General features: G+C 37.1%; 3 protein-coding genes across 4 annotated transcripts; 2 read left to right on the top strand and 1 right to left on the bottom strand.

The window, feature by feature from the left end:
- Positions 1-5840: 5840 nt before the first annotated feature.
- Positions 5841-13091, top strand: LOC143426933 (facilitated trehalose transporter Tret1). 2 transcript variants are annotated; one of them, XM_076900682.1, is made up of 3 exons: positions 5841-5964; positions 10868-10976; positions 11440-13091. In XM_076900682.1, the coding sequence occupies exons 1-3, from the start codon at positions 5959-5961 to the stop codon at positions 12864-12866; spliced, it is 1542 nt and encodes a 513-aa protein (XP_076756797.1). In that variant the 5' UTR covers positions 5841-5958; the 3' UTR covers positions 12867-13091. The 2 variants fall into 2 exon arrangements, with proteins under 2 accessions (XP_076756797.1, XP_076756796.1); XM_076900681.1 differs by lacking the exon at positions 5841-5964 and adding an exon at positions 6657-6779.
- On the bottom strand, positions 7505-9881 carry LOC143426934 (uncharacterized). The gene is made up of 9 exons (XM_076900683.1): positions 9732-9881; positions 9533-9649; positions 9355-9472; positions 9010-9274; positions 8821-8940; positions 8665-8755; positions 8454-8587; positions 7816-7948; positions 7505-7701 (listed from the first exon to the last, which is right to left on the bottom strand). Exons 1-9 carry the CDS (start codon positions 9879-9881, stop codon positions 7654-7656), a joined length of 1176 nt encoding a protein of 391 aa, XP_076756798.1. The 3' UTR covers positions 7505-7653.
- Positions 13092-14135: 1044 nt separating the features above from the next.
- On the top strand, positions 14136-22201 carry LOC143427220 (uncharacterized). The gene is made up of 27 exons (XM_076901151.1): positions 14136-14408; positions 14716-14908; positions 15106-15329; positions 15456-15658; positions 15723-16140; positions 16264-16392; positions 16585-16909; positions 17009-17241; positions 17633-17875; positions 18254-18291; positions 18366-18401; positions 18561-18615; positions 18673-18699; positions 18743-18825; positions 19042-19066; positions 19224-19246; positions 19309-19317; positions 19362-19448; positions 19515-19677; positions 19770-19886; positions 20020-20023; positions 20080-20303; positions 20488-20690; positions 20828-21242; positions 21308-21436; positions 21538-21865; positions 21945-22201. Exons 1-27 carry the CDS (start codon positions 14298-14300, stop codon positions 22190-22192), a joined length of 4293 nt encoding a protein of 1430 aa, XP_076757266.1. The 5' UTR covers positions 14136-14297; the 3' UTR covers positions 22193-22201.
- Positions 22202-22768: the final 567 nt, after the last annotated feature.

Here is a 22768-nt window from a genome sequence, read left to right as displayed (position 1 = left end):
AATACGGAAAGGAAAGAACGGTATAGAAGGAAGGGATAAAAAATGCTAGATTTAATTTCACATTATCAACGTCGTCACCACTGTCGGTCCGATTGGATTCTCGCGGCTAAAAATCAAATCGTTAATTATACGTATAAGATATACACATATAAGGGTCTGCAACTGCTAGAGTAAAAGTTTTGAATAAACGCTGACGAACGACGAGTGAAATCCGTCGGTTTCTACGATAATACGTATATTAGCGCGGTCTTACTCGCGCGCTCTTTCCTCAACATAATCGAGCAAAAGCGAAAAAAAGATAAAAAGGAAAAAAAAGAAAAAAAATATACGATCACAAGTTTGTTAGGTGGTGCTAATTTTCAATTCCCAAGAAACGTGTCGATGTCGTGGCTATTTGTATTCTGCTTTATTGATTCGCGTTTTTGGTGCTATATCATAATCCGACAGTAGTTTTCGTCGACGGACTACATCGTTCCAGTCTTCCAGTGGGAAAGAAATCGAGCTTCCCGGCGCGACAGCGCGTCGAGAGTTTAAAAAGGACGTCCACGCGGCACGCTCGTCGAATGGTGTTGCCTTTCCACCGTGCACCGTACATCGGGAGAATAAAATAATCAGAGCCTTAACTTCTTCAGAAACGAAAAGCATCGTACGCTTTTTTAACAGTTCGCTACACGCGGCCGGACGACGTTCGGCTATACAGTTTGTATTATAAGACGCGACTCAGTTCTTTGGTTTCTTGTATAAGGATTCATATGTAACTTATTGCTTTGTAAAATGCAGATATCTTATTTAATTATTCTACGTGTATTTGTTTCCATTCTAACCTTTGAAGTTCTATCGATCTAATTGTAACACGTCGTACAATTTCATTCGTTCGATTCAAATAAATTCATTGTTCGAGGAGAGAATGTTTTATCGTGTAATGCTGAATGGTCGAATTATCGGTATGGAAGTGAACTGTTCGCGGAATGGTGGCGCCATCTCTTAGAAAAGTGCTGAAACTAGTTGTTGTATAGTTTCAGCAGGAACCTAAGAGATGGCGCTGATATTTCTGAATTTAAGGACAGGTGGCGCCATCTCTTCGAAAAGTGCTCAAACTGGTCGCACATTTTTATCGACAGCAAAGTAAACTAGTGGAGACTGCTAGCGCCATCTCTTAGAGAAGCGTTGAAACTAATCGAGCATTAGTTTCAGTACTTGCCACAGAGATGGCGCTAGTAGTTCTTGAGTAGTTCACTTCGCTGTCGATAATGCTGAGCGACCAGTTTGAGCACTTTTCACAGAGATGGCGCCAGGGGTTCTGGAATAGAGTCGGTATCATCTGTCTCACTCTTTCTGATATATCTTTCTCTCTCTTACCCCTAAAGCGGGTAATATGATTTATCTTACTCTTTCTATTCGAAGAAAATTAAGATATTTCTTTATTTAATCAGTAGTACCTTAAAATTCTGTAATTAAAATGAGAGAGAGAGAGAGAGAGAGAGAGGCAGAGAAAAGGAAAGAGAAGCGAAAACAAAGTCAGAAATGCAATAGATATGTAATATATTGTTAGTTTATGTAAGCTTTATCTTTAAGATCTATTGTAAATGGGTTTATACCAATAATTTATAACAAATAGCTATGTAAGACTACTCTGTACAATTTGTAAGTTATTAAAAAGACAATAAACGTTCAATTCTTGCTAATTAATTGTTTAATCAATTAATAACCTGTGTAACAATCCTAGAACGCCGATCCCAATCCTTAAACGAGATAGAACTCGTAAAAAATAGTCCTGTACAGAATTAAACTAGATAGTTATCAGGAGAACATGACGTCACAGGAGGTATCGGGAATTCCAGGAATTCTGGATGACGTCATTTCCAAGAAGTGGCACGTTCGAATACCTCCTCACATGTTATGTTCTCCTGATACAAAGTCCATTTTCGAGGTTCTCAATCGAAAAATTGGGAAAGTATCAGGAGAATATGACGTCACAGGAGGTATCGACAATTCCAGGAATCCTCGATGACGTCATTTCCAAGAAATGGCACTTTAGAATACCTCCTATGACGTCATGTTCTCCTGATACAAAGTCGATTTTCGAGGTTTCGATCGCTAAAATCGAGAAAGTATCAGGAGAACATGACGTCACAGGAGGTATGCTTGCCACTTCTAGGAAAATGACGTCACTTCCCAGAATCGCCGAAATTCCAGGAATTCTCGATGACGTCATTTCCAAGAAGTGGCACTATTCGGATACCTCCTCATATGTTATGTTCTCCTGATACAAAGTCGGATTTTCAAGATTTTGGTCGAAAAATCGGCAATGTATCAGGAGAACATGACGTCATAGGAGGTATCCGAACGTGCCATTTCTTGGAAATGACGTCATCGAGAATTCCTGGAATTGTCGATACCTCCTGTGACGTCATGTTCTCCTGATACATCGCCAAATTTTCGATCGAAACCCCGAAAAATCGACTTTGTATCAGGAGAACATAACATGTGAGGAGGTATCCGAACGTGCCACTTCTTGGAAATGACGTCATCAAGAATTCCTGGAATTGCCGATACCTTCTGTGACGTCATGTTCTCCTGATACAAAGTCGGATTTTCAGATTTTTGGCCGAAAAATTGGCAATGTATCAGGAGAGCATAACATCATAGGAGGTATCCTAAATTGCTACTTCTTGGAAATGACGTCATCAAGAATTCCTGGAATTTCTGATACCTCCTATTACTTCATGTTCTCCTGATACCTGATTTAATTATGTAGAAGACTATTTTTTACGAGTTCTGTCTCGTTTAAGGATTGGGATTGGTGTATCTAGGATTGCTGGACAGGTTGTTAATTGATTAAACAACTAATTAACGATAACTAAAAGTTTATTGAGCCTTTTTAATAATTTACAGAGTACAGAGTTCACTTAGAGATTAATTGTTACAAAGTTGTTGTTACAAACTCATTTACAATACATTTTATAATTAAACATTATACTAAATTGTAATATAAATGTACAAAATGTTCTTACAATCTAAGTGTTAGAGTTAGAAACCCGTTTACAATACCATCTTACAACTAAAATCTATACAATCTTTCAATAAAAGTATATAAAATAATATATAATATTAGTTATGAATCGATTTTTCGAAGTTTTCTGAGTTCTTCCTGTCTTGATCAATTGTTAAATTACAGATTTTGAACAATGCTTCATGTTTCTGTCGACAGCTGCTTTACTTCGATGTTTCCCAAAGAAATCCAGTTGCTTCGCAGAATCTTTGCTCGTCCATACGAGTAATAGCCCCCAAGATATCTGCACACACAATTAAACACCTTAATATCTAATATTACGTTTGTAATTAGAATTAAGTATGAGAAGAAGTAGATAAAAGCGAATAAAATTACGAATTAATGGAATAGAAATAATCATATATCTTTGTAGAATATCTGTATGATCTATAATAATATATATACTTATGTATACGACTCCACAAATCTCTTTTGCAGACGAAAAACTCTTCGATTGCTTCTTAAACGCAATGCCTTACTCTGTAGGCAATGAAACAAATTGAATAACAAGTTGAGACAGGCCAAGATATTGCTACAATATATTTCACGTAACATTCGTCCGTGTATCAATTGCGTAAATTAATTCGCGTTCTTTTGACTAGCTATTTATGCAATTGAGACGCGTTGAACAGAACTCGTCTAGATTGCTTCTTGAAACGATCTGCATGCTGAGAAATTATTACAAGCGATGGTTATACTCCGACACGATCACAATTTTACTATCCAATTTCACAGACTTATTGTTACGCGATACTTTGAAAAATAAATGTTTTTTCTTCATAAAATATAAATGCGGTGCATTTTTATCAAAGAGGAATTAATCTCTTCCTACGTGTTAAGTTATGTAACTGTTCTTTTTTATAAAACTGTTCTCATGATTCTTGCCGCTAACAACTATTTAAATATTCCACTACTTAGTGTAAAATATACTACACGCATTGCTAATTTTAGAATCTAATTACAATTGAACAACAGCATTACTTCTCAAACATATATTCGCATAATTTTCGCTCAAAACTCGTATATTCGTATATTCGTTTTATATTTCAGTAACGCGATAGCGAAGGTGTAGAATTACAGTTGTTGAAAGGCATAGTAAAATCTGCTGGATAGGAGAAAATCCTCCTGCTCCAGTAACTACATAAAAAATCCACTTCGTGGCTGCATCCCCTCCACAGTTTCTCTGTAATATAATCATAAATCTATTAAAGCTTCGTATACGAACGAATTATCTCTCAATCTCAACAAATTCTCGATGCTTTAGCAAAGTGTCGCGACGCAAAACTTGTACACGTTACGGTACTTACGCGTTACTTGATATGGAAATTATTATCGCACGGCGTGAAACAACACGGAAAAAGTTTTTACGTTCTCGATTTCTTCGTCAGCCGTTCAGTCGATGTGCGATTAAAGTCGTGTTGTGTGATAAATGGCTTTACATGTACTGGCTTGCAATTAACATTAATCCGATTAAGACCAATTGCCAGTGCGTTTGCCCGTCAATCGTCCCTGAGCAAAGCTGATTAGGAATAGCTGGATAAATATGAAGTTACAGTCGCTTGTTGGTATCGCAAGTTCCGTGAATACGTCGGAAAGTACGAATTCCCGTTTCTTCTGGTGCGTAGAAGTAATTATTTGCACTGGTTATGTTAATTAAAAAGTGATTAAGTGATATTAATTCAATATAAAATAGACTGTTGCTTCATCTTTAAATATGTAGCGCTAATTATAGTTTTGTGATATATGGAAATGAGACACGATAAGATTCAGACGATTAGCTTCACGAAATCACGAGATAATAAATTATATACAGACATAAAAAGAATGAAGAACACTCCTCTTAATTCTACAAAAAAGAAAGCGGACACGTGTTCGATTCCTGATTGCGATTCTAGTTGAAGCAGTGACTTAACAATTGGATGGTTCTTTCTATTATTCAACTGGTGCGGTTGCGAAGGAAATGACTCAGCAGAAAAGGAAAATAGTGCACAATTTTTGTTGTTGCAACTCCATAGAACGACATCTATATTTGTCGTTCAAAGCTTCTCACAGACTTCTACGTGATTCCTCGAACGTCTTAAAAACCAGTCCACTAAATCTTCTATGCTGTAAAACGAAATAATTTCTATAATGAAGAAATATAATAATAATAATAATAGTAACGAGAAACAGACGTCTGTTTCAGATGCATTTAAAAAACGTACGAATCGAAGAAGAATACCAAAAAAAATAATATATACCATAGATTTGGAAATTTGAGGAACAGCGATGAATCCGATGGAATGGTTGATCTTGGAGAGAAAAACTTGATGTTTAGAGGCCATATGTTACCTGGATTGCAAGAACAATTTATTGTATTAATAATATAATTATTATTATACAGTAAATAATTATTAATACGATACTATATTCACATATCGAACATAATTAAATGGAATTATTTAATAACAATTAAATATGTTCTTCATAAAAACACTAGTGAATTAGAAGATCAGAAATAAATGCACTTAGAATGCAGCGATTGATTACTCGATTATAGAAACGTAATGGTTGTTGATAGTGAACTAAGTAAAAGCATTAATAATAAGATCATGAGCTCTCACTTATCAGAACTAACTGTGCGAAGGGGCCGATAAGGCCATAATATTCAAAGAATAGAAGACAATTTATGTCATAAACGTTTGGTGGATAATACAATAATACGAATAGAGACCAATTAAAAATAAATGAACGCATAAACGCGGTAATAACATATAGATATTATTGAATAAGCTATTGTTCTGTGCGTGCACGAGTGCAAGATGACGTACTATTATGTCCCGTTTACTTTTGTAAAAAAGTATTACGTGCAGCAGTAAAATTGGAAAAAAATAATACATTCACATTATCATCGGATACTCGTTACTATGGATGTAAGTATATATACTTGAAGCTTTTATTTTGGTAATATTGCAACACGATCCGTGCGAAGAGATAGCGCAACAAAGATAACAAAGTAATAAGAACTGGTATCAAATTAAAAACCTGTAACGAGGTGAAGTTAATTTCAGGTTCAAACACATTTGTAATTACACAGTAGCATTCTGTATTATTGTAACTAAATTTAACATTTACCTTTCACGATAATGTTGGCACCGCAACGATCCCTCGAAATTCCTCTCCACTTAAGAAACATTGCGCTTGAATACATTTATCTGACGATATCTTCACTTGTGTTTTCGTTTTTCTTTTAACTGCCATACACAGAGTTTGCTGTACATTTTGTACGCAAACAGTAGTTGACAGACGAACGAAGAAATCCTTAGCTGTATATAGAACATACAATTTACGTACACAATACAAGCTCGAAAAGTTTGCGCCCTTCCGTTATACCGAACTAACAAGAAATCATTTGAACGAGCGTGACGCATGTAAACGAGATCGGTGGTAGGAGAACGATTAATAACGTGACATTGGCTGGCAACGGGAAAAGAAAAACGAAGAAGTAAAACAAAACGAAATTAGAATGTGTGTCAGTCGCGTCCGCGTGTTCCGCGCGATGCGTCCGCGGTATCCACGAGAATATGTACGATCGTGTGGCCACCCGTTTCGAGAATAACTGGCACAGAGTGCAGCCAGCTATCGTTCGTTTCGTTGTCAGAACTGCTGCGAGTTTTAGTTTCCTTCGAGCAGATGATTCTACATGCAGGATATCGGAAGTGTTATGACAGGAACTACCGAGGGATTGGTGAGTGTTGATAAAATATACTTGGTTTTTTGTGTGGTTGGCCTTATCCGCTCGATTGCACTGCTACGCATGTGTATTTTCGATCGTATTGTATTATTGCTCGTAGCTGGTCGCATCTTCTACGTTTTTTCCAACTCTACTAACAGCGTCGTCTAATGCAGAAGGATAATAAGACCTGTAAAGACAAAACGAGACGGTACTATCTTGATAAACTAAATACATAAGACAAGTGGAGTGTAAGAGAGGCTGAAAGACGTGGATCTGGTAGACTGAAGTATGTCATAGCATTAATCATCTCTCTAGTTGTGTACTATGGTCGCTCGATCAATTCCTGCGTCCCAAATTGCCACAGTTCAGGATTTGGATAGGTTATGTTGCCGGACACGAGGCTGCGCGCAAAATGTAACCGGTCTCAGGCGCCTGCGTGTACGCGATAACAGGCCAAGCACATGGCGGATGTTAGAGCGAGCTGGCGCTGATAATTGCTTTCTTTTCTTACACGCGATTACTTTTAAGTTTCAGTGATGTAATCAAGATGAGATATTTGATATTGTTAGATTAAGTATCGTATTAATATGCACGTAGCGTAGAATTACTTATCCAAACGTTTTCTCTCGCCAACGTTCCTTCGAATATGTCTGTTAATTTATATTAAATAGGGTTTGACCTTTCTCGAAAATTGGCGGGAACCAGGTGGCAGGAATGTTGCGATATAGCGACACGTGAAGATACTTTATGTTATATTTTTTCTATGTTGATCATAGTGATGTCGATCAGCCACCGGTCTATATCATTGTCATCGTTTATTAAAGTCTATATCATTATAAACTGTGTCAAGAAATTGCCATATATTCCCTTGACATCTTTCTACTATTCATACTGATCTTAACACTGTGTAATATGAGACGGATAACTTTAACACCTGCAAAACACCGACATTTATTCCACAGATAGATCGCAATTTTTCGAATTAATCCTTTAACGCTGGTCGCACTACGTATTTAATATAATATATAATATATTGTTAATGTATTACCTCCATGAAACTTTGCAAGTTCATACTTATTAAGCCACCAGCTGTCAATCGTGGAGGCGTCAGGTTTCTTCGTAACACTACTATGTATAATATTCGTGATTCCGTGTTACTCTCGTACCATAGTGCTTCGTATCTGTAAATGTAATTTTTATGAAATCGTAGAAAGAACCACGCAATCATGTTTATTTGAACTAATAAGGAGACGCGAGCGTTTGACTAAACGAATTCTCGAGTAATAGAACAATCTCTTCTCCAACGGTTTGCATTAAAATGATCACGTACCATTGGTAAACGAGTAACTAACATATTATTTTATGATAAAGTAGCACACCAATAACACGTTAATCCAATATTGATCGGGTGTGTCGATGGAAAGTATTGAACGTGCAATCTCAGAATAATATTTGCGTCTACAGTTTGCGTATTTACGATTCAGTAGCTGGCATGCATTTCTGTTAGTCTAACACAAGGGGTCAGATTCGTTAAGAGTCTGTACAAGTGAAAAATCTTCAAATAATCGGTAATAATTCGAATATAAGAGGCTCTACTATAAATTCTAAAAATCTACCGTACATATATGTATATAAGTAATGTATTGCTTTTAATTAATACTAGATGTCACTGTGTTTGTTACTCACATTGTGTTGTAAATTTCATCCGTTGTATCTGCTACGAATTGTCCTTGAATCATCAAATAGAATAAATGCATCAGCTGTACAACAAGGAAACTGCAGTACTTGTAAAAATCCACGCATATTTGCATCGTGACAATCTAATTTGAGCAGTTAATCATGTTATAATAGCAATGGGTATTGAATGATATCGCATCGATTATAAGAAGGAACTCACCTTTACCAAAGTAATAGTAAAGCAACTGGTTATCAAGCCAATGCATATGAAGAGGTAAATAACGTGTGCATCCTCAATTTTCTTCAGATACCTGTTTCGAAAGCGCGATAAGAAAACATGTACTAACTATTAGAAATGGAACCTTGTTATACTGACGCTATAGCGCGTTGGTGTGCTTCTATGGAGAGAACAATTCTTCTGTACGTTTCTTTCACCAATCTCTCCGAGTTCTTCGCTTCCAAAGGAAGATGTTTAACTGCATATTTAAATCGATGCCTAAAAAACATGAATAATTATTGAATACTATATAAATTAAAGAAGAAAGAAATTCTCAATTGCCTTTACCCGGTTACGTCCATAAGTCCGCAAGCGTGATGCACGAAGATCGTGTAACTCGTGTCACAGGCAACGAAAACAATGACCACTAGTATTATTGCCAGGCTCATATGAATTTGAATAAAATAATAGTACTTGTATTCGTCCTCGGTGAAATAATAACCAGGTACAATGTACACCAGAGTTGGCGTCGCGTTTGTTGACTTGAACATCTCCAAAAGGCGCGTTGTCCATGGCACTTGTAAGAACAAGAAGCAACAAACGTACGAATTCACTAGTGGAATAAACATCAAATATCTAAATTAGTAAACATAGATTAGATCGCTTACAATAAATTCTTTGAAGTTAACTCACCCAGATAAAACATAGTAAGAAAAGTTCCCCTTGCGATGTACTTGGACATAATGGTGACTTCTTCTTCCGATTGATCGACTACCCAATCTTCGTACATGCCACTCAAGAGAGACTTAAGCTATAATGCTTTCCATTAGTCGAGGGAGTAATCGTGGCTATGTAATAAGTAGGTTCTCACCTTCGCTGCGTTGAAAACATAATTAGCATGCTTCAGTAAAAATACAAGGGACGCGGATATGAAAGGCGATTCGTCTACTATGACGTCTATGCTGAAAATGTGTACGACTCTTGCCACCTGAAATCAATGTTAAATCTCAGTCTAGTTTACAAAATCTAGTGAATCATAATCGTATTAAATTCCTTAAGATTAATTGCACCTCGACGACAAAACACGAGACCATGACAATGTACATGAAAGTCCAGATGGCATACTTGATCATTTTATTTTGATCAGGCCAAATCCCGGCTAGATGCAAGAAAATTTTCGTAGTCTTTAGATACTGTCTTTCTAGCGAGACTGCATCCATGATGATAAAATCTATACGACCCGAGTTCTCTTCGTAAATAAGTTCACTAAACCGTAAAGAGGACGAGCAGCTCTGTTTTTCTTCGATTTTTTAACGATTCTATGCACGATAAGTACCTGAAATCGCTTATATTCCAATATTTTTTAATGGACTGTCACAATGTCGAAGTGAAGGATGTCTATGCTGAAGTTGCTTGTACCAGAGCATTAATAATGCATCGCGTATCTTCTATGGACGTTAATCCAGAGCCATTAGTGTTATGGAGGGATATTTTTACAAAGTTTCAAACTTACTACGAGGAATAAGATAATGTGTCTAATCATATTCCATTTGGAAACGTTATGAAGTATAAATTATCAAACGTTGAACGAGAATGAAAATACTTCTCTGTATAATAGCTAATAGTCTTAAATGTTTGAGTGGCAGACGGCGCGATCGTGCTCCTCTTGTTCAATAGTTAGAAGTGCCAGCTACTCGACGAGAAGAGTCAAATTAATTGCTCACTGGACACTCACAAAAATAGCACCAGCAACAATAACGCGAGATTCTCTATTGATAAGCAGAAAAATAGCGTAATCGTGCTACTCAGAGCTTTGAGACGTAGAAATTGAGACTTGAGATTTTTTACACTCTGTCTACATGGTGTTCGTCTCAAGTGTAATGTAATGTTCGTGAACGTCATTAGAAATTTTAGCATGCATCCAGAACCTCCTTGAATTCCTAGAGCCTTTCAAGATGAACACATGTGTCCTACGTGAGAGTTGCCTTACTTTTAGGAATGGAAAGACGCATGGAAAAGATAAGTGATAACAGTTAGTGACGATTAAGGAGCAGGATCTGTTAGTGTGTAAAATTGTTGAATTTCTTGTACCTTTAATAACAATAACGATTGTGGCTGTGTATGTGTTAACGGAGACTCCCATAAATCGTTGTCATGAATATTTGAAACTTTTGTTTTTGTTCTAACAATAGTGTTTATTTCACAGATTGACACTGAGAAAGAAGCGTCTGAAATGGGGAATGTGGTGCCACACGAAGTAAAACGTCGCGGAACCACTAGGACACAATGGCGACAATGGCTGGCATGTATTTCTGGTTAGTTTTCTCTGTTTTACTGATGGATATACGAAGCTTTCTGCTTTTCCTGTTTGTACTTCCTTGAAACATTTTTTTGCAACGTTATATTGAGATGGTAAATGTTAGCGATCATTAGCGTTCTTGCTTGTCATGCTTTTTGATAACTTACAATAAATGTCCATATGAAAAAGCCCAAGTCCAGTCGAAAATGTACTCCTCAACATTCTACATTATACTATGCCCTCAAAATAGCGAAGGTCTACAATTTTTCCAAGGCGTCCTCAGTAAAGGTCCTCTGTTCTGTTCCCTGGCGGCAAAACGTTAGTCAAATAGATGTCGTACCGTTTAACGAACTCAAAATAGCAGTTAACTAATTGTTTACGTGTCCTTTGTAATTCTAGAGCTTAGGAATCGTCTGCCTCTTGTTCTCACTACTAACAATTATTGTTGGCGCCACTATTAATGATGTTTTTCGTTCCAGCGACACTTTCCATGGTGGCCGTTGGAACAGTGTATGGATGGACCACGACTTCTCTTTCTCGACTAACATCTGGAAACGGTGATATGCCATTAAAATTAACGGACGACGAGGGTTCATGGATCGTCTCTTTAACAGTGATTGGATCGATGATTGGCCCATTTCTGGGTGCCTGTTTTGCCGACCGCTACGGTCGTAAGCGCTGTCTTATGCTATCCAGCGGGTTCTTCATCGTCGGCTGGCTCATGATATTGTTAGCTAGCAGCGTGACAACCATGTACGTTGCTCGAGTGATCCTTGGTATAGGTGTTGGTATATCCTACACAACGAATCCCATGTACGTCTCCGAAGTAGCGGATACCAATATTAGGGGCGCCTTAGGTACTTTAATAGCGGTGAATGTGTTCACTGGATCATTGTTGACCTGCAGCATAGGGCCTTATGTATCTTACAAAGTTCTGGCAATGACTCTTTTAGCAATACCCATATTATTCCTCGTATCTTTCGTATGGTTCCCGGAAAGTCCTCATTTCTTGGCGGCTAAGGGTCGCAAGATCGAAGCGTGCAAGTCGTTAGCGTTCTTCAAAGGTGTACAGGATCCCAACGAAGTGAAGAAAGAGCTTTCTCTAATTCTAAGAGCATTATCGAGACACGATTCGTTTAGATCCCAAGTGTCAGCCAATCCTGCTCAAAGCGTGGAGATAATTAGATACACATGGCCAGCGAAATTGCGAATGCTGTTACTGCCCAATAATACGAAAGCCCTGTGCATCGTCGTTGGCCTGATTACCGCGCAACAGTTAAGCGGAAACTTCAGCACAATGCAGTATTTGGAGGTATTGTTCAATAAGGCAGCGGTCGGTATCGATTCGAATCTGGCGACGATTCTGGTCCTGGCTGTTGGCTTGGTATCCGGAGCGTTGGCCACTGCAACTGTAGAGGGCGCTGGGAGGCGACCACTTCTCATGATTTCTACATTCGGATCGTTCCTCACGTTGGCTGTATTAGCGATATATCTCATGTTAGAGCACAAGAAGGTTGATGTCTCCGTTGTTAACATCCTCCCTGTTGTTGCCGTAATTGTTTTCCAGGTGGCGTACCAAATAGGTCTAGGCACCCTACCTAACGCGCTTATCGGCGAATTGTTCCCCACTGAGGTGAAAGGCGCCGCTGGTGCCATTATAACAATTTTCGATGGTGTATTGGGTTTCATCGTATCGAAATTGTACCAAGTTATCGGCGACAGTCTTGGGTCGTACATGGTTTACTATTTCTTCTCGGCGTCCTGCTTCCTGGCCTTTTTCATGGTGTTCATCTTCGTGCCAGAAACGAAAGGCAGGACGTATCGTGAAATTCAGGCACTTCTGGCTGGCGAAAAACTGCGTTCTATAGAGGAGAGGGCTGAGAACGATGAAAATGATGTTATATGACACAAGGAACTGCATCGTAAACAGAAAACACGGTGTTCACTTTCGCGATACTACTTACTTCGTTTTTGTATTCAGAGTACTGAAATTGTTTCCTAAACGATTGGGATCTCCAATTTTGTCGAGGCACTTAATGTTTATAGAAATGTAATCTTGTCCATTTATGTACATAGCAATTGCCGGAAAGACTGTAACAAACGTAATAATCATCTACTGATTCGTGTATATAATTCAACGCGTATTTAGTATAATGAAATAAATGTTTATCAATAAAATATTTTTATGGAAGTTTAATTAATTTTTGCGCCATTAAGGTTCAGTAAAATGTTTTTTTCCATCAGAAATTGTTGGTTTTACATGTAAAAATGTAATAACAGTTACAAATGAAATAGCTAAAATTGTAAAGTATGTCTTCCCACGTATACTTAACTAATTCGGTTTATTAGTGAAGCAGGAACGGGAAACGGGGAAAACCTACACTCCAGCCGAATCAGGGGAATAACCCACATGCTCTACAAACCTATATAATTTATTGTACAACTTGTGTTATCATCAGGTTATTGTAGCATAATTTGCAACTATATATAGGTGATGAATCATACACGCATACGTACATCATACAGGCATCAAAGTGTACCGTCAGAATTAGACCGACTATTATCACTCAATTGCAAATCATATTCCTTAATAACAGGCACATTTTATAAATTTCAAATTGGATGTACACACGGTAGTCGCACAACACTTAAAATATGATGTATGCGCAATATTATGTTGTTATATAAGACTTCTATTATATAATACATAAACGCATACGTGTACGAACAAAACCTTTTATTCGAATAACGACCGATGCCCTAAATTTTTTTTTTTTTATGCTCTATAATTTCTTCTTACGGTGAACCACATTTGAAACATAATGAACGCTTGAGCGTTGAAGTGTAGTTGCACGTGTCTCATAGTTCTAATGTTTTGTTTTTTTAATAAAAGATAAAATAGACGCTTTTTAAATCTTGTTGTGACTCGCTAACCGCAATCCATTTCCTTTGAAAACAGGAAGATGATGTTCTCATGCGATTGCGGACAGTATTGTGTTGATATTGGTAGGTGACTATTACACTTCTTTACAGCGGACCTTGCGGTTTGCAGAGATATAACGTATATGGTAGGATCTGCATATATAAAGGTGGATTTCCCGCTGCTCGTCACTAGGCGTCCAAACCTTTGGACACCTCCGTTTTAGTTTTTAACACTAGATCACCGTCAAAGTTTAAGTATAAGTATATAAAAAAGTATATGAAAAGTATCGCGTGGTGTATATTTGTTGTATAACTAATTAATAGAAAATATCGCAGTTTAAACTTAAAATTAATTGAATAGAATCTAAATTTATTTTTTATTTTTCGTTGTTAAATTTTCGAATTACTGATTAAAATGGCGACCAATAAGTCGAGTATCTTATACCTGTTCGACCGACCTTCCGAGCCGGTTTACGTCCCCAAAGGAGACGACATGGTTGCTTTCGATATCCCACCTGATTATTTGGTAAGTGTTCACTGTTCTTCCTTTCATTATTTGTTATTGATGAATGTGTTTCCATATAAAAGTTCCATATAAATATTTAGAAAGTTTTCTTCCATTTAATTTTCCATACACCCGACTTTTAATCAGATTTGATCACTTCGTAGTCATCGTTGAATAATAATAACCAGTGAACGCTATAAATGATGAGTTAAATTGCTTATAAACAAGTGTGTATCGTGACAGTAATCGCACAATATAAAAGAATCTGATCATTATATGGCGTTTTGAGAAACTTCCTAGTTGTTAATACTTTCAATGATTTGTTTAGTCCGACAGATATCGCGCTGTTGGTCCTCAATTGTTCAGTCGTTTCGACGGCGAGACACAATCGAAGCTCCCCGTGAAGCAGATCACTCTTCCGGATCTTAGCATCCCATTGCAACTTGGTCGTCAACAGGCTTTCTCGCTCTTTATTCCTGCACATCGAAGAATAGCCTCCCGATTAATCGACATTTTCATGGGCAAGTACAATTGCTGTTCTATTTCTCCATCTGCCTATTTCGCACTTCTGAATAACTCTTGCGTTATTCAACAATTTAAAAATTCGAGTTTCTTTTCAGCTTCATTAGTACTCTGTAGAAATGATGAAATTTAATTTTAGTTCACAGACAATCATTTGCTAACTACTAAACAACTAATTATTAATGTACCGTTGTAGGTATGCGAACGTACGACGACTTCCTGTCCGTTGCGGTTTATGCCCGTGATCGCGTGAATTCCAATTTGTTCATTTACGCGTTGTCGGTTGCAATACTTCATCGTCCTGACACGAAGGGCCTGCCGATACCATCGTTGACCGAAACATTCCCGGACAAGTATATGGATAGTGGAGTATTTAATAGGGCTAGGGAAGAGGCGAACCTTGTACCTGCAGGTATAAGGGTATGTATAAGTATTACATAATTATTAATTAAATAATAAGTTTGTAAAATGATTAAGTTCGATAACTGAGTAGATACTCATTACGTCTCAGCGTGTGTGTTACATAGTTTTCTTTTGCACGTGCAGTCACCAATCGAGATCCCAAGGGATTACACCGCGTCAGATCTAGATGAGGAACATCGCGTCGCTTATTGGAGGGAAGATATTGGAATCAATCTTCATCACTGGCACTGGCATCTGGTGTATCCATTTGAAGGGGATATGGCAATTGTTAACAAAGATCGTCGCGGAGAGCTGTTCTATTACATGCACCAACAGATCATGGCTAGGTAAATAGAAATTTGAATTAACCATATTCAGCCTTTTAACCAACTAATAACACGACAATTTTAGGTATAATTGTGAGCGTCTTTGTAATCGACTGGGACGAGTGAAACGCTTCATCAATTGGCACGAACCTATCCCAGAGGCTTATTTCCCGAAATTGGACTCCTTCGTTGCCAGTCGCACATGGCCAGCTCGACCCTCTGGTGCAGTCCTTAAGGACATCAATCGACAAGTAGACGAACTGAACTTCGACATTCAGGACCTGGAAAGATGGCGTGATCGTATCTACGAGGCAATCCACACGGGATCTGTAATTAATATGAGGGGCGAAAGGGTTCCGTTGACTGAGAAAGATGGAATCAACGTTCTTGGGAACATAATGGAAGCCAGCATTTTATCTCCAAATCAGAACATTTACGGTGACCTCCATAACTTTGGTCATGTCGCTATTTCTTACGTGCACGATCCGGATCACCGCTATTTGGTAGGCATTCATAAAACGATAGTGTTATAAAACATTGGTTCTTAATATGAAGCCTGTGGACGTCTAAGTTTTCGTGGAATAAAGGATGAGTTCAGTTTCCACTGTACGATTACGTTTTTATAGGAAACTTTTGGTGTTATGGGTGATTCAGCCACTGCCATGAGAGATCCCATCTTTTATAGATGGCATGCGTTCGTTGACGATGTCTTCCAGGAGCACAAGAACACGTTACCTCAGTACACTGTCGAGCAGGTTAGATCTATAAACACTTTTAAATGTATCTAAAATATACTTGCTTTCTTTCTTGGAAGTTTCACTGAACCGTTTTCACTTAGATGTGCCGTCTGAGGGGCCATTAGAATTGTTGTAGTAATTGCGGAGGTTAAACTTAATTAGGAGTTAATTGTAGCCGTTGCAGTATGAAAAATTTACCTTTACTTGCAGTTGAACTTCCCTGGTGTTGAAATAGCGGACATCAGATTGATGACCAACAATCAACGCAATGTTCTAAGTACATTCTGGACTAAAAGCGACGTAGATTTGTCGCGTGGACTTGATTTTACTCCACGAGGCCCAGTGCTGGCCAGATTCACCCATTTGAATCATGGCGACTTCTCGTACATTATTGAAGTTAATAATAAGACTAACGTGCCGCAAAGAGGCACTGTCCGTATCTTCATTGGGCCCAAAGAGGATGAGCGTGGATTACCGTTCATCTTCAGACAGCAGAAAAACTTAATGATCGAATTGGATAAATTCCCTGTAACACGTACGTTGTAGTTCTAGTTTTTGAAACAGGGCTGTGTAGTTCAACTATTGTTGTATTTACTGTTACGACAACTACATTTCTTTCTATGTCTTATTGTAGTTCGTCCAGGATTAAATACAGTCCAACGTAAGTCAACAGAATCGTCAGTGACTATACCTTTCGAGAGGACTTTCCGCAACTTAGACCAAAATAGACCAACACAGACTGCGGTTCAAGAACAGTTCGATTTCTGTGGTTGTGGATGGCCACACCACATGCTCATACCAAAAGGAAATAAGGAAGGCTACCCTATGGAACTGTTCGTTATGGTCTCTGATTATGCTAACGATGTTGTAAGTACAATTTATTGAAATTCGAGATTGTCATTTTATCGTACTATCATAAATGCGTAACGGTAGTTGCTCGATGAGAAATGATTCCATTCAGTTTCATTTGAGACCACTTAGATGGTGCCACTTTTCATTGCTCTATGTGCTACTAGTTATCACTAGAGGGATAATGATACTATTCTCAAAGCCCTCATTTGGTCAGTCAGTCCCTCCATGTAGTACTAAAAAAAGTAAATCCAATAAAGTAGGTCTTAGGACAGAACTTTCTCCTTTCTCTCTCTCTCTCTCCCATTTGTTCACACTTACCTACAGTGTTACCGTCACTATGTATTTATGTTAATAATTAACGATTTTCCTGATTATACAGTTGATGAATTAAAAAATTGTAACTTAGGTTGACCAGCCGGAATCAACAGAGTGCAAGGATGCATCAAGTTACTGCGGGTTGAGAGACAGGAAGTACCCAGACGCACGTTCCATGGGTTATCCATTCGATCGCCAACCACGTCCCGGTGTTGAAAACATAGCCCAATTCCTCACTGGAAATATGGCAGTAGCTGAAGTAACAATTCGTTTTACGGATACTGTTGTACCTAGAAGTAGGTCGGGAAGCATGGGCAACACGTTAACATTTATGTAATCACTATATCATGTTGATATGTTCATCTAAGGAAACTTGATTTCATGTATCTCGTTTTTCTTTTACTGTGGAACTGGAAAATGTATAAAATGATAAAAAGTAAAAAAAGAAATGTAAAAAGAAAAATATATAAATCATTGTCATAAACTCTTGTCCTTACTTCATTTCTTTAAAGTTTTATGCTCTGGTCCTTTTCTCCTTATTCCTTATGTAAATCAATTTTATATTTTCTCAATGACATTATAATGTATAAAATTATTCATATATAATTTAATGTATAAAATACATTAATTATACGAAATTTTTACATTTTATACGTTTTTATTGAGATCCTAAAGTTTTCAAAGTCATGCATCGCTTTGATACTGACAAAAGCGTGGAAAATTAATGAAACTATCACTATCTAATAAAAGGTAATTAAATTTTCCATCTTTTATTCGTTACTCCAAATTCTAAGTATAGTTCATCTTGGTTGAAATATATCTAGCAAGAGAACATATAAACGTGTATTAGCTACAGTTTTGTCTAACACTTCGATATCAGTAATCAGATTTTAAAAAAATATATAATTAAAATTATAATACGTTACAATGAAACCTGGCTGCTTCATCCGTGAAGTTAGATAGCACGAATTATGGCATCCTACCATAGTGAATCACTAATATCATTTGACACGTTCGAGGCGGTCTCAACGTCATCACGTATTTGATTTAAGTACCAAATTAGGTATCAAATTCGTATCTCTCCAGTGATTAACTCCTCAGTTAATTCTAAATGCAACTGTACTGTGGTAGCATCAAACTGGTACCGCTGAAGCTATTGTATGTATACTCTGCATAAACAAAACATGCTGAATGAGAGAAGATAGAATTACAAACGAAATTGATCACAATGTATGATTATGCATGGACTTATAAATGTACCTTCTATAAAAATAAAACAAAAACGTAAAAAATGTCCGACACGTATTCTTCTTCAGCGATGACCTAGTCAAACAGTCCTTAGTATTAGTCTTTAAGATAATAAATATATATTTGCTCAAATATTTCGAATCCTACTAAAAATAAATTAATTCCGGAAATTAATATGATACTGTATTATTGAATCTCCAATTAAATTCTTTGCAGATAGACTGAAATGAAAATTTGTTTTTAATATATTAGAGCAAACATATTTAATACACCACATGTTGATTCTTATACTTAAATGTGGATAAAAAATCGATAAAAAATGTGTGCGATATATTTTTTGGTTGGAATTATCATGTTTTGTTTCATAAAGGATTAAAATAAACTTGTTTCCTTTCTCTATCCGGTTATTTATAATCCCTTTCCTCCAAAAACAGAAGAAACAAATAATTCGGGTGCGGTTAGCTATATATCTAACATGATATTCTGCAATCAGCTGCCAAATAATTTATTTTTATAAAGGATATTGTGGTTTTTGCAAATTCTATCAGTTCCTGTCAAATTTGTATATAAAGCTGCCCTTATAGCTCTGGTAGCCATCAGAACGACATTAGTCGTTCGCATCTGAAGAACAATTTCCGTTCTATACCTAATAGTGGATCGTGATCGAGGAATAAGAACGTTTAGTAAGAAAACATCGTTTTGTGGACTTCAAACTTATAAATTAGTTGCTACGTTTACTTATTTGGTATCTTCATATCATTCAATTTCCACTTCAACATGAGTGTCGATAAGTCGGCAATTTTGTATTTATTTGTGCGACCGTCTGAACCGATCTATCTTCCTAAGGGGAAGAAAAATATTCTTTTTAAAATTACACCTGAATACTTGGTAAGTACTCTTTTTGACATCTATAAAAAACAAAAATTAATGTAATTACATTGTCGCAGTTTGTTAAACAATATTGTTAATGATTTATTTAGGAAGAGAAGTATCGTCCCTTGGCTGACGATTTATTGAGTACCCCACTGCAGGGTGGTATTAGCAGTAACAATGGTGGTATTAGCAGTAACAATGGTGGTATTAGCAGTACAATTGAAGTAAAACCCTCAATCCAGCCGGACATAATTAAAAAGCTTAGCTTTGTGCTGCGACTCGAACGTTATCAATCTTTTTCGATATTTTTGAAGGAACATAGACATATGGCTGATCATTTAATTAATATATTTTTAGGCAAGTATAGCTTTCGCTCCCTTACAAAAAAATAGTTAACGATTCGATTTTATGCCATAGATCACAAGAAATTTGAGGACTTCTTATCCATCGCTATTTATGCCCGTGAGCGTGTAAACATCCACTTGTTTATTTACGCTTTGTCAGTGGCAATAATCCATCATCCTGAAACAAAGGACTTAAATTTACCACCACTGCACCAAATATTACCGGAAAAATTCATACCTACCACTCTATTCCCTACAGCTAGAAAGATGACCCGCATCCTATCTCCGGAAAAAAGAGTACGTACAGAAACTATGTAATCAATAAATTTTATATACGTTTTAGTACGTAATTATATTAATAAACTAATATATAACGCAAATAGGCGCATATCGTATAAGTGCGCACCCCCAAATTTATGTAACGTTATAGGAATATCTTGATCTATTAACTCATTTTTATATTTGTAAACTTATGGTATAGATCCCAATCACAATCCCATTCAATTACACCGCAACCGATCTAGACATGGAACATCGCGTTGCTTATTGGAGAGAAGATATTGGAATCAATCTTCATCACTGGCACTGGCATTTGGTGCATCCCACATCTGGGCGCATGGATATTGTAAATAAAGATCGTCGCGGCGAACTTTTCTACTACATGCATCATCAGATGATCGCCAGGTATGTGCATGAAATGTTAAAAGCGGTTCAGAAGTCAAAAGATGACCTGAAAATGAATGAAATAATTATTTTTGTCGATTGATACTTCTCATTGGAATCTTTTTGAATTCTTCGAACACTGGTGCATACTTTTTCAGATATAATACCGAACGTTTATGTAATCAACTTGGACGAGTGGTGCGTTTCATCAATTGGTATGAACCAATCCCAGAAGCTTATTTCTCAAAACTAGATTCCATTGTCGGCAGTCGAATATGGTCGGCACGAACCTCTAACTCGGTCCTTCAGAACATTCATCGGCCAGATCAATCAAAATACGACATTCAGGATTTAGAGAGATGGCGTGATCGTATCTTCGAAGCCATCCACAGACAATTTGTAATTGATAAAACGGGAAAAATTATTAATTTAACGGAGAAAGACGGAATTGACATACTTGGTAATATTGTAGAAGCCAGCATTTTATCCCCTAATAGACATCTCTATGGTAATCTTCATAATACTGGCCACGATGTCATTTCTTACATACATGACCCGGACAATCGCTACATGGTAAGCAAGGTCGACATGCTGAATTAAATAGAAAAGCAGGATAAACGAACTCTTCTCATTCGTAGGAGGCTAGCGGTGTCATGGGTGATGTAGCGACTGCCGCTCGGGATCCCATTTTTTACAGATGGCACGCATTCATTGATAGCATCTTTCAGGAACATAAAGACTTGTTGCCTCCATACGGTACAGACCAGGTCAGATCTTCGACGCGTCCACGTTTCACCCACTCAATTTGCCTATCCAACTGATCTGAGCTCTTCGCTTACACACAAAAAAATCTGTTTTTAATTTACAGCTGAGCTACCCAGGTATTAGAGTAACGGACATTAAAACAATAACAGGTCAAAATGACGAGAACGTGGTGTATACCTTCTGGCAGAAGAGCAAAATAAACTTAGAGCATGGACTTGATTTTATGGCCAGTGGCAAAATGGATTTTATAGTCACCCATTTGAATCATTACGAATTTACATACAAGATTCAGGTACAAAATAATCAGAGTCAAAAGAACAAGGGCACCGTTCGTATCTTCATGGCTCCTACGTACGATGAGAGTGGAAATAAATTAAACTTTAGAGAGCAGAAGAACTTGATGATCGAAATGGATAAATTCAGTGTAGACCGTATGCTGTTGTATATTTACAGTTCTAAGTTACTCATCTCGTTAGTTCGATTAACGTTTCTTTTCGTTTTGGATTATAGTTGATATAGGAAACAATGAAATTCTACGGAAATCAACTAAATCAGCAGTAACTATACCTTTCAAACAAATTTTCCCCGATTCGGATGACTTTCTACCAGACGAATGCAAAGATAAGAACAACACGAATTTCTGTGGATGCGGATGGCCGCAATATCTACTTGTACCGAAAGGAAACAATAAAGGCTTCAGTATGAAACTGTTCGTCATGATATCTAATTACAAAGATGATATAGTAAGTACGATTTAGTCGAAAATATCGAAATTTATAAAATTTTACTACATCTTATAATCAGATAAGCAGCATGTAAATGCAGGAGATGGAGATATCTGGTACTAACAGTAGTAATTTTGTAAGCAATATTAATTAAACATGTATTGTTCATTTTGCTATGTTAATATAGGTTTTGTCTAGGACGCAGTACAATCAAGTAAAGGATGCTGTGAGTTACTGCGGATTAAAAGACAGCAAATACCCTGACGCACGTGCCATGGGGTATCCATTTGATCGTCCGCCTAACTCAACAGTTGAATATTTATCCGACTTCCTTACTGAGAACATGAACACAACTGATGTACAAGTTGTATTTAAAGAAACTAAACCTGAGGAACACGAAAAACTACTTCACAAAACCCGCCTCTTTTAACATCTGCCTACATATCATATTACTTCTTCTAACATGTCTATACATATGTAATAAATATTGAATATACGTATATATCCATATGCAACATACATACTTTTTAATTTTATTTAATATTTCTTCCCTCTAATATTACTTTCTAATTCGTTTGTTTGACTTCGTTATACTATTAGTGCAAGTAT

The sequence above is a fragment of the Xylocopa sonorina genome, chromosome 9, assembly GCF_050948175.1.
Source record: "Xylocopa sonorina isolate GNS202 chromosome 9, iyXylSono1_principal, whole genome shotgun sequence".
Taxonomy (NCBI): domain Eukaryota; kingdom Metazoa; phylum Arthropoda; class Insecta; order Hymenoptera; family Apidae; genus Xylocopa; species Xylocopa sonorina.
This window is presented reverse-complemented; position numbering and strand designations above follow the sequence as displayed.